This window comes from Oncorhynchus clarkii, unplaced genomic scaffold (genome assembly GCF_045791955.1).
Source record: "Oncorhynchus clarkii lewisi isolate Uvic-CL-2024 unplaced genomic scaffold, UVic_Ocla_1.0 unplaced_contig_449_pilon_pilon, whole genome shotgun sequence".
NCBI classification, from domain to species: Eukaryota; Metazoa; Chordata; class Actinopteri; order Salmoniformes; family Salmonidae; genus Oncorhynchus; species Oncorhynchus clarkii.
In genome coordinates, this window is record NW_027258055.1 from 37926 (window position 1) to 52858 (window position 14933).

A 14933-nucleotide genomic window follows, 5' to 3' on the forward strand; every position below is an offset into this window, starting at 1 on the left:
TGTGCTACCGAGGGCGTATGCTGACGCTGGCAATCTGTGATATCCTTTGGATGTATCATTTCAGAATGTCAGTGTACTAGCTAGTACACAGTGCAGGTTTTAATCACGAACAGAGGGATCCATGAACAGAGTAGATTTAAAAACAGCACAATTCTGCGGTTCTGGTGAGAACTGGCAAAATGTTTCACAACCTCATCCATGTTGACGGGAGCGTGTCCTCCTTGACTCAACACGGAGAATTCTGAGCTGACTTAACCTGTCTTCAACCATTGTTGTCCTAAGATGGGTTTTAATCCGTTTTAAAGCTGAGAAGCTTCTCTCGCAGGAAGCACTGCGGACTGGAGTCAAAATGGGAGACCTTTTTAGAAGGTTCTAGAAACACAGCAAAGTCAAGGAGAGGAGACGGTCTGTCCCTTCCACTTTTCTCTCTCCTATCAAGAAGCCGCTTGGTTTTGATGAACCTCGTGTTTTGAGGTCCTCTAAATCTGACTCAAAGGTCTGAGCAAAGGCAAAACAGAGGCTCCTCATTCAAGAATGTTGTCCTCTTTGGGTTGAGAGACTGGACCCCTTTGCATTATCTCACAATTCTTCTATGAAAAACACCTCTGCAGCTCAACGGTGAGACTGTCAAGCACCTGATAAAAGACAGCTCTTTTGGAAGCTCTCACCATCCCTTTGGTCACTATGTTTCTGTCCTACAGTGCTCATCATCAATGAGTTGTGAAATCACAAGCTTGTTTTAGCCTGTCTTTTATACACTGTTTGTACACTTATTTTTGCAGTGCTCTGCAATGTCTTCAACCTTTTTCCCATAGTTCTCCATAGTAACCCTCACTTCTATAGTCCTGTAATGTGTCTGTAAGGGCACCTACTAGATCCACAGCCCTTGCTAGTTCAAGAGAGCTTGATTGGAGCATGTCAGAAAGACATTTGGCGTCACCAAGCACTTTACAAAAAGGTAACCAAAAGGTAACCAAAAGGAAACCAAAAGGAAACCAAAAGGTAACCAAAAGGTAACCAAAAGGTAACCAAAAGGTAACCAAAAGGAAACCAAAAGGAAACCAAAAGGAAACCAAAAGGTAACCAAAAGGTAACCAAAAGGTAACCAAAAGGTAACCAAAAGGAAACCAAAAGGAAACCAAAAGGTAACCAAAAGGTAACCAAAAGGTAACCAAAAGAAAACCAAAAGGAAACCAAAAAGTAACCAAAAGGTAACCAAAAGCCCTATGAAATGTAAATCTGAGAAAGAAGGCTCCTTGCCTCCACTGATCTATCACCACTATTTTCAAGTGTGATATCCTGTATCACTCTAAGAAACTGCTGGAAGCCTGTCCCTCAGATTACGGCATGCCATGTATCTGCATGCACACCTTCCATCCGTAAGTCTCCGTAGTTCCCCAGGCTGCTGTTGTGGATACAACTCTTTCTGAACTGCAAGCCACTTGACACAAAGTTATAAAGCTTCTGCAGGAGAGCAAAAAAAAGTGAACTGCCTCAAGCACTGATTTTACAGCATCGACAAGAACCACGTTCAAACAACGTGCATTACAGTGCACATAAATTGCAAATCTTGCACTGTTTTTAATCCGTGCAGACACACCAGAATGCTTTCCTGCTCACAACGGATGCACCGTCATAGCCTTGCCCCACAATATTATTTCTGTAGTCCAGACCATGTTTTTCAAGGCAATCAATTATAATTTGCGTGAGACCTGCTGCATCTAAGCTTTCAGCTGACTGAAAGTGTAAAAAATATTTTATTTTGTATTTTTTTTAATTTAACCTGGCAAGTCAGTTAAGAACAAATTCTATCAACATACAGCTGGTTATACGCTGTACCGGCAGGATAGAACAGCAGCATCTGGTAAGACTATGCAGCATCTGGTGGGGGACTATGTATTTTTGCTGGTGCACGATATCTAAGGAAGTCTAGAGCTATTTCTCGCCACACTATCTACCTAGAGAGTTTTCATCTGTATTTGTTGTAGCTGTTTACATACCACCACAGTTAGAGGCTGGCACTAAGAGCATTGAATGAGCTGTATTCCGCCATAAGCAGACAAGAAAATGCTCACCCAGAGGTGGCGCTCCTAGTAGCCAAGGACTTTAATGCAGGGAAACTTAAATCAGATGCTAAGCTTCAGGACTTGTCGGATGTGGCAGGGCCTGCAAACCATTACAGACTACAAAGGGAAGCACAGCCGAGAGCTGCCTAGTGACACGAGCCTACCAGACGAGCTAAACTACTTCTATGCTCTCATCGAGGCAAATAACACTGAAACATGCATGAGAGCACCAGCTATTCTGAAAGACTGTGTGATCACGCTATCGGCAGCCGATGTGAGTAAGGCTTTTAAACAAGTCAACATTCACAAGGCCGCAGGGCCAGACGGATCAGCAGGACATGTACTGCGAGCATGCGCTGACCAACTGGCAAGTGTCTTCACTGACATTTTTAACTTCTCCCTGTCCACGTCTGTAATACTAACAAGTTTTAAGCTGACCACCATAATTCCTGTGCCCAAGAACACTAAGGTAACCTGCCTAAATGACTACCGACCCGTAGCACTCACGTCTGTAGCCATAAAGTGCTTTGAAAGGCTGGTCATGGCTCACATCAACACCATTATCCCAGAAACCCTAGACCCACTCCAATTTGCATACCACCCCAACAGATCCACAGATGTTGCAATCTCTATTGCACTCCACACTGCCTTTTCCCACCTGGACAAAAGGAACACCTATGTGAGAATGCTATTCATTGACTACAGCTCAGCGTTCAACACCATAGTGCCCGAGACAGCCTATAGGGAGGAGGTCAGAGACCTGGCCGTGTGGTGCCTGGACAACAACCTCTCCCTCAAGGTGATAAGACAAAATAGATGATTGTGGACTACAGGACCGAACACGCCCCCATTCTCATCGACGGGGATTTAGTGGAGCAGGTTGAGAGCTTCAAGTTCCTTATTGTTCACATCACCAACAAACTAACATGGTCCAAGCACAAAGACACTAAGACAGTCGTGGAGAGGGCACAACAAAACCTATTCCCCCTCAGGAGACTGAAAACAATTGTCATGGGTCCTCAGATCCTCAAAAGGTTCTACAGCTGCACCATCGAGAGCATCCTGGTTGCATCACTGCCTGGTATGGTAACTGCTCGGCCTCTGACCGCAATACACTACAGAGGGTAGTGCGAACGGCCCAGTACATCACTGGGGCCTAGCTTCCTGCCATCCAGGACCTCTATACCAGGCGGTGTCAGAGGAAGGCCCGAAAAATTGTCAAAAACTCCAGCCACCCCAGTCATAGACAGTTCTATTTTACTGCTGCTCTTTAATTACATGTTACTTTTATTTCTTATTCTTATCTGTATTTTTTTAAACTGCATTGTTGGTTTGGGGCTCGTAAGTAAGCAAGTAAAAATGTGATTTGATAGCTTTCAGACATACAGTACCAGTCAAAAGTTTGGACACACCTACTCATTTAAGGGTTTTTCTTAATTTTTACTGTTTTCTACATTGTAGAATAATAATGAAGGCATCAAAACTATGAAATAACACATATGGAATCATGTAGTAACCAAAAAAGTGTTAAACAAATCAAAATATATATATTTTATATTTGAGACTTTTCATTTTCCCTTGATGACAGCTCTGCACACTCTTGCATTCAATTCACGAAAACACAACAATGTAAGGTTAGGTTTAGGCATTAGGGTTAGCAGTATGGTTAAGGTTAGGTTTAGGCATTAAGGTTAGCAGTATGGTTAAGGTTAGGTTTAGGCATTAGGGTTAGCAGTATGGTTAAGGTTAGGTTTAGGCATTAGGGTTAGCAGTATGGTTAAGGTTAGGTTTAGGCATTAGGGTTAGCAGTATGGTTAAGGTTAGGTTTAGGCATTAGGGTTAGCAGTATGGTTAAGGTTAGGGTTAGGCATTAGGGTTAGCAGTATGGTTAAGGTTAGGTTTAGGCATTAGGGTTAGCAGTGTTGTTAAAGTTAGGGTTATTTAAGGTAAGGTTTAGGCATTATGGTTAAGGTTAGGGTTAGGCATTAGGGTTAGCAAATCAGATTTGTTGGAGGTACAAACCTGTGCCTCTTAAGGAGAAAGTAATTCAAAGTAATCTGATTACATTAGTGAGTTTGGGGAACCCAACAGTTATGTTACTGATGACTCTTTTAGACAGGTAACTAGTAACTAACAGATTACTGATGACACTTTTAGACATGTAACTAGTAACTAACGGATTACATTTAGAAAGTAACCTACCCAACCCTGGATACAGTATAAAGGTCTCTCCATGGGTGGGAGATGGACATTTAAGATGATCAACACTCTCTTTATATTACTGACTTGTTGACTGATTGATCCATTCATCCTTCCATCCCTCCTCAGCCTTCCTCTCCTCTGAAGACCCAGTGAGGTTGGAGCTCAGTCAGAGAGCTGTTGAGGGACTGGTTAGGAAGAACACTTCTACAGCCAGAGAGGTGAGAGGTCACAGATGGTAAATATTTATGTCCCCTTAGCGGTTCATCACGTCAGCAAAAGGCAATATGTTCCATCATCCATGTTTATTTACATTAGTACAAATTGTCCACTGATATTGGTGTAAAACATACTTTTCCGCCACTCATTCACCCCATCTCTTTACATTGGTTATGCTGACATGGTGGCCTGACTGCGTCCAGACTGTCATATTCAGTGGCCAGACTCAAATTCCGAACACAACGCCTGACTGCATCCAGACTATGTCAAAGGCCCATCCTAGTAGATCTGAACCTAATGCAGCTTGGAGTGATCGGATGACAGAAGTCACATTTAGGTGCCAGGTGTAACTGAGGCCATAGATGCTCCATATCCATTACTTTGAGAGTTTTATATAATATTACTAAATGTATTTCTTTCTGTGTGTCAGGGGCAGTCAAGAAATGGAACGGCAAGGACACAGATCATGACATAAGCAGAGCTGTGGGAGACCACCTCAAGCCCCTGGTAGAGCTGGGGGTGGTGTTTACCACTCCACCACGCCTTCAGCAGGCTGGAAAAGTGGGATTGATCTGTTTGATTCAGTTTTTCAGGAGTTGAATCCTTTGACATGTGGTTGATTTCAACATTTTTCCTTTTCAACAAAAAATCCACTGGATTCGTTGAAGTCGGTCATTGGGTTAATTTGTTTTGCAATTTGAAAATATATATCAAGATTTATTTATACAGCACATTTCAGACATGTACGAATAAAAACAATGGAAATAAAAACTGAAATATTTACTACACAACAAACATAAGATGATTTAAAAAACTAAAATAGTGTGATGCCAATGTGGTAACAACTCCTTTTTTTGTTAATCAAATAAATAATACTCTTTCAATTCAGAACCTGGATTTTTCCCCCGATGAGTCTAATATCCATATCATGCTGAAATCAATAGAACAGGGGACAAACGTTTAGGGTTCTACATTGTGACATCATTAAGATACTCCTACTACAATGTTAAAACATTCTACATTGTGACATCATTAAGATACTCCTACTACAATGTTAAAACATTCTACATTGTGACATCATTAGAACACTCCTACTACAATGTTAAAACATTCTACATTGTGACATCATTAAAATACTTCTACTACAATGTTAAAACATTGTACATTGTGACATCATTAGAACACTCCTACTACAATGTTAAAACATTGTACATTGTGACATCATTAGAACACTCCTACTACAATGTTAAAACATTCTACATTGTGACATTATTTCATTGATATCATGAAACAACTCCTTCATGTATTTTCTGATGTTTAATAAGAGATCGATTATCAGAGTATCTCTTGTCACATTGATCACAACTATGTGACTTCTCTCCTGTGTGTCTTCTCTGGTGCTTAGTCAAGTTACCAGACTCAGTAAAACTCTTCCCACATTGATCACAGCTATATGGTTTCTCTCCTGTGTGTGTTCTCTGATGCTTAGTCAAGTTACCAGGCTCAGTAAAAGTCTTCCCACATTGATCACAGCTAAAATATTTCTCTCCTGTGTGTGTTCTCTGGTGCCTAGTCAGCTGACTAGACTGAGTAAAACTCTTCCCACATTGATCACAGCTATAAGGCTTCTCTCCTGTGTGTGTTCTCTGGTGAACTATCAGGCTGCTTAAGTGACTAAAACTCTTCCCACATTGATCACAGCTATAAGGCTTCTCTCCTGTGTGTATTCTCTGGTGTGATTTTAAATGTCCTGATATCAGAAAACACTTCCCACAGTCTGCGCAGTGGAAAGATTTCTCTCCTGTGTGTGTTCTCTGGTGTATAGTCAGCTTGCTAGATGTAGTAAAACCATTCCCACATTGATAACAGCTATAAGGTTTCTCTCCAGTGTGAATTCTCTGGTGTGTGTTTAGTGACTCTGATCTTGAGTAACTCTTCCCACAGTCAGAGCAGTGGAAAGATTTATCTCCTGTGTGTGTTCTCTGGTGTATAGTCAGACGGCTAGATGTAGTAAAACTCTTCCCACATTGAGAACAGCTATAAGGTTTCTCTCCAGTGTGAATTCTCTGGTGTGCTTTTAGTGAATCTGATCTTGAGTAACTCTTCCCACAGACAGAGCAGTGGTGAGGTTTCATTCCTGTGGGTCTCTGCTGGAATTTGAGATGTTCTGAAGTGGAGAGACTCTTCTCTGCCTCGTCAGCTTCACGATGTAGTTGGGGCTCCCCAGAGGATCCACGGTAGTTCTGTCTCTCTCCTGTGTGAACAACAAAATCAGACAGATGGTTAAAGGCCCACAACAGCAGAAATCCATTGTTTATTTGAGCTAAGGTAATGTTAAGGTATATAATATATATATATAATATATATATATATATATATAATAATAATGTTTGTGTCATTGTTGCAAATCAACTGCTTTATACTTTTAAAAAAACACTTCAACTTCATCCAGTAAAATTCTCATTGGCTAGCTTTGCTACCAGCCTGTCAATGAGCGTTTATACATAACATTAACGTTTAGCATTCAAGCTAACAGCTTTGCTACCAGCCTGTCAATGAGCGTTTAGCATTCAAGCTAACAGCTTTGCTACCAGCCTTTGTCAATGAGCGTTAGCATTCAAGCTAACAACTTCAGCATCCAAAATAGGTATTTTACAACTTTCACAACCAAATATGTGACCCGCCGTCTCTATTCAGTCTTATGTAGCAACCTTTTCAATGGTGTTTATTTTATACATTGGATAAAAGTACAGACTGAGCTTCTACATGGTATCAAACACTGTGATTGGAGGAAAACATGAGGAAGTAATGACTCAGAGCTTCTACATGGTATCAAACACTGTGATTGGAGGAAAACATGAGGAAGTAATGACTCAGAGCTTCTACATGGTTATCATACACTGTGATTGGAGGAAAACATGAGGAAGTAATGACTCAGAGCTTCTACATGGTATCAAACACTGTGATTGGAGGAAAACATGAGGAAGTAATGACTCAGAGCTTCTACATGGTATCAAACACTGTGATTGGAGGAAAACATGAGGAAGTAATGACTCAGAGCTTCTACATGGTATCAAACACTGTGATTGGAGGAAACATGAGGAAGTAATGACTCAGAGCTTCTACATGGTATCAAACACTGTGATTGGAGGAAAACATGAGGAAGTAATGACTCAGAGCTTCTACATGGTATCAAACACTGTGATTGGAGGAAAACATGAGGAAGTAATGACTCAGAGCTTCTACATGGTATCAAACACTGTGATTGGAGGAAAACATGAGGAAGTAATGACTCAGAGCTTCTACATGGTATCAAACACTGTGATTGGAGGAAAACATGAGGAAGTAATGACTCAGAGCTTCTACATGGTATCAAACACTGTGATTGGAGGAAAACATGAGGAAGTAATGACTCAGAGCTTCTACATGGTATCAAACACTGTGATTGGAGGAAAACATGAGGAAGTAATGACTCAGAGCTTCTACATGGTATCAAACACTGTGATTGGAGGAAAACATGAGGAAGTAATGACTCAGAGCTTCTACATGGTATCAAACACTGTGATTGGAGGAAACATGAGGAAGTAATGACTCAGAGCTTCTACATGGTATCATACACTGTGATTGGAGGAAAACATGAGGAAGTAATGACTCAGAGCTTCTAAATAGCGTATCAAACACTGTGATTGGAGGAAAACATGAGGAAGTAATGACTCAGAGCTTCTACATGGTATCAAACACTGTGATTGGAGGAAAACATGAGGAAGTAATGACTCAGAGCTTCTACATGGTATCATACACTGTGATTGGAGGAAAACATGAGGAAGTAATGACTCAGAGCTTCTACATGGTATCAAACACTGTGATTGGAGGAAACATGAGGAAGTAATGACTCAGAGCTTCTACATGGTATCAAACACTGTGATTGGAGGAAAACATGAGGAAGTAATGACTCAGAGCTTCTACATGGTATCAAACACTGTGATTGGAGGAAAACATGAGGAAGTAATGACTCAGAGCTTCTACATGGTATCAAACACTGTGATTGGAGGAAAACATGAGGAAGTAATGACTCAGAGCTTCTACATGGTATCAAACACTGTGATTGGAGGAAAACATGAGGAAGTAATGACTCAGAGCTTCTACATGGTATCAAACACTGTGATTGGAGGAAAACATGAGGAAGTAATGACTCAGAGCTTCTACATGGTATCAAACACTGTGATTGGAGGAAAACATGAGGAAGTAATGACTCAGAGCTTCTACATGGTATCAAACACTGTGATTGGAGGAAAACATGAGGAAGTAATGACTCAGAGCTTCTACATGGTATCAAACACTGTGATTGGAGGAAAACATGAGGAAGTAATGACTCAGAGCTTCTACATGGTATCAAACACTGTGATTGGAGGAAAACATGAGGAAGTAATGACTCAGAGCTTCTACATGGTATCAAACACTGTGATTGGAGGAAAACATGAGGAAGTAATGACTCAGAGCTTCTACATGGTATCAAACACTGTGATTGGAGGAAAACATGAGGAAGTAATGACTCAGAGCTTCTACATGGTATCAAACACTGTGATTGGAGGAAAACATGAGGAAGTAATGACTCAGAGCTTCTACATGGTATCAAACACTGTGATTGGAGGAAAACATGAGGAAGTAATGACTCAGAGCTTCTACATGGTATCAAACACTGTGATTGGAGGAAAACATGAGGAAGTAATGACTCAGAGCTTCTACATGGTATCAAACACTGTGATTGGAGGAAAACATGAGGAAGTAATGACTCAGAGCTTCTACATGGTATCATACACTGTGATTGGAGGAAACATGAGGAAGTAATGACTCAGAGCTTCTACATGGTATCATACACTGTGATTGGAGGAAAACATGAGGAAGTAATGACTCAGAGCTTCTACATGGTATCATACACTGTGATTGGAGGAAAACATGAGGAAGTAATGACTCAGAGCTTCTAAATGGTATCATACACTGTGATTGGAGGAAACATGAGGAAGTAATGACTCAGAGCTTCTACATGGTATCAAACACTGTGATTGGAGGAAAACATGAGGAAGTAATGACTCAGAGCTTCTACATGGTATCAAACACTGTGATTGGAGGAAAACATGAGGAAGTAATGACTCAGAGCTTCTACATGGTATCATACACTGTGATTGGAGGAAAACATGAGGAAGTAATGACTCAGAGCTTCTAAATAGCGTATCAAACACTGTGATTGGAGGAAACATGAGGAAGTAATGACTCAGAGCTTCTACATGGTATCATACACTGTGATTGGAGGAAAACATGAGGAAGTAATGACTCAGAGCTTCTACATGGTATCATACACTGTGATTGGAGGAAAACATGAGGAAGTAATGACTCAGAGCTTCTAAATAGCGTATCAAACACTGTGATTGGAGGAAACATGAGGAAGTAATGACTCAGAGCTTCTACATGGTATCATACACTGTGATTGGAGGAAAACATGAGGAAGTAATGACTCAGAGCTTCTAAATGGTATCATACACTGTGATTGGAGGAAACATGAGGAAGTAATGACTCAGAGCTTCTAAATAGCGTATCATGCACTGTGATTGGAGGAAACATGAGGAAGTAATGTAGATTTTTTTTTTTAAATTACACTTAGAATCCCATTCAGGACAAAAGGGCATTCCAAATGTTTCTGTGGTTTTCACACTTGCTCTACATTAATCATTGAGAAACATATATTTAGAAAAGGAATACTTTCACCAAATTGCCTAAATGGATTCTCTGAACATTATATCACCAGGTTCCCCCATTAGGCAAACCATTAACAGTATTTATCTCAGCAGGTTCCCCCATTAGGCAAACCATTAACAGTATTTATCTCACCAGGTTCCCCCATTAGGCAAACCATTAACAGTATTTATCTCACCAGGTTCCCCCATTAGGCAAACCATTAACAGTATTTATCTCACCAGGTTTCCCCATTAGGCAAACCATTAACAGTATTTATCTCACCAGGTTTCCCCATTAGGCAAACCATGAACAGTATTTATCTCACCAGGTTCCCCCATTAGGCAAACCATTAACAGTATTTATCTCACCAGGTTCCCCCATTAGGCAAACCATTAACAGTATTTATCTCACCAGGTTCCCCCATTAGGCAAACCATTATCATTACTACATTGTCTATTGTTGTATATCTTCAGTGCTGCTCTTTGTTCACGCCCATTTATCATCCTTCACACCCTCTAGAGCCTTAGACCCGCCCATCTCTCAAAGAGTTCACATTGGAACATGAGAATGTGGCCATGTGATAAAGCAGTGAGGCCTAAAAAAACAAAGATGTCAACAATAAAATACTTTATTAACTTCAAGTAGATTACAATTAGGAAAAACCTAGAACACAAGAAGGTCAAAACAATATCTAGACCTAGGCTTATATATTCTTTATTTTACCTTCATTTAACTTGGCAAGTCAGTTACAGATTCTTATTGTCAATGACGGCCTAGGAACAGTGGGTTAACTGCCTGTTCAGGGGCAGAACGACAGATTTGAACCTTGTCAGGATGGGGGATTTGAATTTGCAACCTTCCGGTTACTAGTCCAACGCTCTAACCACTAGGCTACCCTGCCGCCCCAGTTTTTAAGATCAGGACTTTTGCAATGAAGAGACCACAGACATTAAATGAAGAGACCATGGACATTACATGAAGAGACCATGGACATTACATGAAGAGACCACGGACATTAAATGAAGAGACCACGGACATTAAATGAAGAGACCACGGACATTAAATGAAGAGACCATGGACATTAAATGAAGAGACCACGGACATTAAATGAAGAGACCACGGACATTACATGAAGAGACCATGGACATTAAATGAAGAGACCACGGACATTAAATGAAGAGACCACGGACATTAAATGTCCTGGTCCAAAGGGCAGAAAAAATATGCTTTCGGGTTAGATGAATTTGTTCATATCATAACCAAAGTTACTCAAAGGATCTGATGGGGCGGCAGGTAGCCTAGTGGTTAGAGCGTTGGGCCAGTAACCGAAAGGTTGCTAGATCGAATCACCGAGCTGACAAGGTAAACATCTTGCCTAGTTAAATAAAGTTTTTTTTTTAAAGTGTTGTGTATTTATTATTCTGAGTTGTATGTGTATGGTGTACCATCTCCACTATTATTATAACCTCTTGAGGTTCTGCTCACCTGAATTTAATTTGTATGGTGGACCATCTCTACTATTATTATAACCTCTTGAGGTTCTGCTCACCTGAATTTAATTTGTATGGTGGACCATCTCTACTATTATTATAACCTCTTGAGGTTCTGCTCACCTGAGTTGAATACCTCATTGTATGTGTAGACCAGACTATAAACCAAGAGAGTTTACATCTGTATTTTTCTTAGCTGTCTATTTACCGCCACAAACTAATGCTGGCACTAACACCACACTCAACGCGTTGTATAGGGCCATAAGCAAACAAGAAAACAGTCATCCAGAGGCCACTCAGGTGATTTCATGTTATTTCTGCCTGTGCAACTAGAGGAGGGCAAAAACCTCTAGATCGACCTTTACTCCACACACAGAGACACATACAAAGCCCCTCCCTCAGCCTCCATCTGGTAAATAGCAACATAACTGTATCCTCCTGATTATAAGTCAAAACGGAAACAGGAAGTACAGGTTCAATAAGGAAGCGATCCGATGAAGCGGTTGCTAAGCGACATGACTGGTTCACTAGCACAGAATGCAATATGTTCAGGGATTCATCCGGTGGCCTTTAGGAGTTTACCACATCAGTCAACGGCTTCATTAATAAGTGCATCGACGGCGTCGTAACAGTGACCGTACGTACATACTGGACATATTTGATGCTGTTGGGACAAAAACAATCTTGGTCAACCAACAGCCTGTCGACCAAACAATCGACCAGTCGCCTAAATGGGGTCAGACATTATATCATTATGACATCATAATAGCCATTGACTACTGAAGAATAGAACTTAGAAATGCCTCAAAATGTTTCAACTGTATTGCCCCCATCAGAAACCAAAACATAAGCTTGTATAACTCCATTGTTTGTAAACTAACACTGTATAGCCTCATTATGACATCATGGATGAATTCTAGGGTTATACTATATATCCTAGAAACCTGGTTAAACTATCATTATGACATCATAGATGAATTCTAGAATATACTATATAGCCTAGAAACCTGGTTAAAATATCATTATGACATCATGGATGGCCAGTCCTTGTATTCATAGTGTAGTGAATTCAGGGTGAGGCCCTGAGCTGAACACAAACCTGGGCCCAGCGACTGTCAAGCCAACGCCTTATAACTGTTATGCCAAGATGTTTGAACCTATGGATGCAAGGACTGACCACTGGCTATACATCAATAATTTAAAAGTGAAAATATGGATGTAGCAATTGCATATTTCCCCTTTAACACCACTCATCAGTTCAACAACTGCAAAGTTTGTGCCTCTGTTTTTAAGACAGTACTTACTAGTGTAAATCGAGGAACGGTTTCTCAAAACCATTTTACGGCTAACTTCATCATTAGAACCATCGGACACCTTAAGATGCGTTTGGGAAACCGGGCCCAGATATCCAGTTTCCTCCTCTTCTTCCTCCTTTTTCAGTGTGACAGTCATCTCTCCTTCCTTCACTCCAAAAACAGCATCCTCCTCTTTCTCTTCTTTTACTGTAACATTATCCTCCTCTTTCAGCCAGAACGAGTCTTCCTCTTCGTTAACGGTAACAACCTCACCCTCTACTTGTTTTTGTATTGTAACAGCCTCCTCTTCCCCCTCCTCTTTCACCGGACCCTCTTTCTCCGTCCAGCAGACATCCTCTTCTTTATCAGGAGGAGAGTAGCTTAGTGAACACATGGTCGGAGATGTTAGCTAGCTAGGCTAATGCTAACTTAACCAGCCCGCTAGCTGACTGATAACAACACCGCAAATATGACATTAAATCGGATAACTAACTAGACGACAGAAGTGGGTTTAAAACACAGTGGCTAATATACACTAAAGCGTCTAAAGAGCTTTATTGGTTCGTCTATTTTGTCTAACAAGCTACGGAGGTGTCTGACCAACTGTTGCTGCTTTTGAAAGAAGCGTTCCGTCCACTACATTATACGTCACACCAACAGCATAACCTTAAAGTCTCAGACCGCCATCTGCTGACTGGAGTGGGTAACGCAGTGGAGTAAAATGTATCTATTTGATTTCAGACAAGTTGAAGGGTAGGAAGCAAATGAAACAACACAGTGTGGTTAAAGAGTTAGTAACTTAGTTGTTGCCACGATCTGGTTACCTATTAAGTACAAAGTTATGTTTTTGAGTTATTACATATTTATTCATTTATTTCCGGATATCTTCTAAACTACCCACAATGCACAATTTTGCAATGTCAAATTGATATACTCTGTGCTACCGAGTTCATATGGCCAGAATCCATCTCATAACTTCTCCCACTGCGTGAAGTGTGGTCGTGCAACAACTCAATTCGCCCTTGCCCTCCTTTTAACGCCATTTTAACGCAAAACGTAGGACACTCCGTTTGTTGCAGATTCAAGTTATGGAAACAGAAAACTGTATTGAGATCAAACGTTTCATCGATGAGAAAATGTGCAGAATGTTGGACAAAATGCATTTCACTTTATCATCTCCCACTCACCTTTCACTGGGCTTCCTCTCATTGCCATATTTGGTAGTGAGTAAAAAGTACATCCTGCTCCTCTCCGCTCTACCTAACGTCCCCTCACAGTCCCTTCAATTTCCCCTAACGTCCCCTCACAGTCCCGTTAGATTGGCTGCTCAGCCTACCTAATCCTTCACCCATCATAGCCCTGCAATTCCCAACCAATCAGAGCGCTTCGAAATGCGCATCTGGACACTACACCCGCCCACTCAGGTCAGTGTTGCCGTTGTCCGAAGGGAGAAGATGCCTGTTTGTGAGGACTTTTTATTGACGACAGTAACACAAATGTCTGAATGTTTTGAGTGCATCGAAATATAAGCATTTCACTGTTGTATTCGGCGCATGTGACAAATAAACATAATACCATTTGATTTGATAGTTCAGACATACAGTACCAGTCAAACGTTGGACACACTCACTACTCATTCAAGGGTTTTTCTTAATTTTAACTATTTTCTACATTGTAGAATAATAATTAAGACATCACAACTATGAAATAACGCATATGGAATGTAGTAACCAACAAAGTGTGAAACAAATCTTCTTTTTTTTTAAACGAGCTCCTTATAAGCACCAAAAACGCTGTTTTGACAACTGGCAATAAATATATTGGGGGGAAATAAGGTTGAAACTGCTGTTGAAACTAACAACTAAAATACCACATGGAAATGGGAGATATCTTTTGGAATTTTAAAATCTTTTATCTCACTGGTTAGATAA

The 14933-nt window shown here is 40.7% G+C and overlaps 1 protein-coding gene across 1 annotated transcript; it reads right to left on the minus strand.

The window, feature by feature from the left end:
* Window positions 1-5767: 5767 nt before the first annotated feature.
* On the minus strand, window positions 5768-13494 carry LOC139394682 (zinc finger protein ZFP2-like). The gene is made up of 2 exons (XM_071142773.1): window positions 13012-13494; window positions 5768-6738 (listed from the first exon to the last, which is right to left on the minus strand). Exons 1-2 carry the CDS (start codon window positions 13394-13396, stop codon window positions 5768-5770), a joined length of 1356 nt encoding a protein of 451 aa, XP_070998874.1. The 5' UTR covers window positions 13397-13494.
* Between the last annotated feature and the right edge of the window lie 1439 nt (window positions 13495-14933).

Bases quoted from the DNA above. Each gene is read 5' to 3' on its own strand.
- LOC139394682 (XM_071142773.1), bottom strand. From the start codon at position 13,396: ATGTGTTCACTAAGCTACTCTCCTCCTGATAAAGAAGAGGATGTCTGC. The intron at 6,739-13,011 runs GTAAGTACTGTC...TTGTTCACACAG, and splicing joins CCGTTCCTCGATTTACACTA to GAGAGAGACAGAACTACCGT.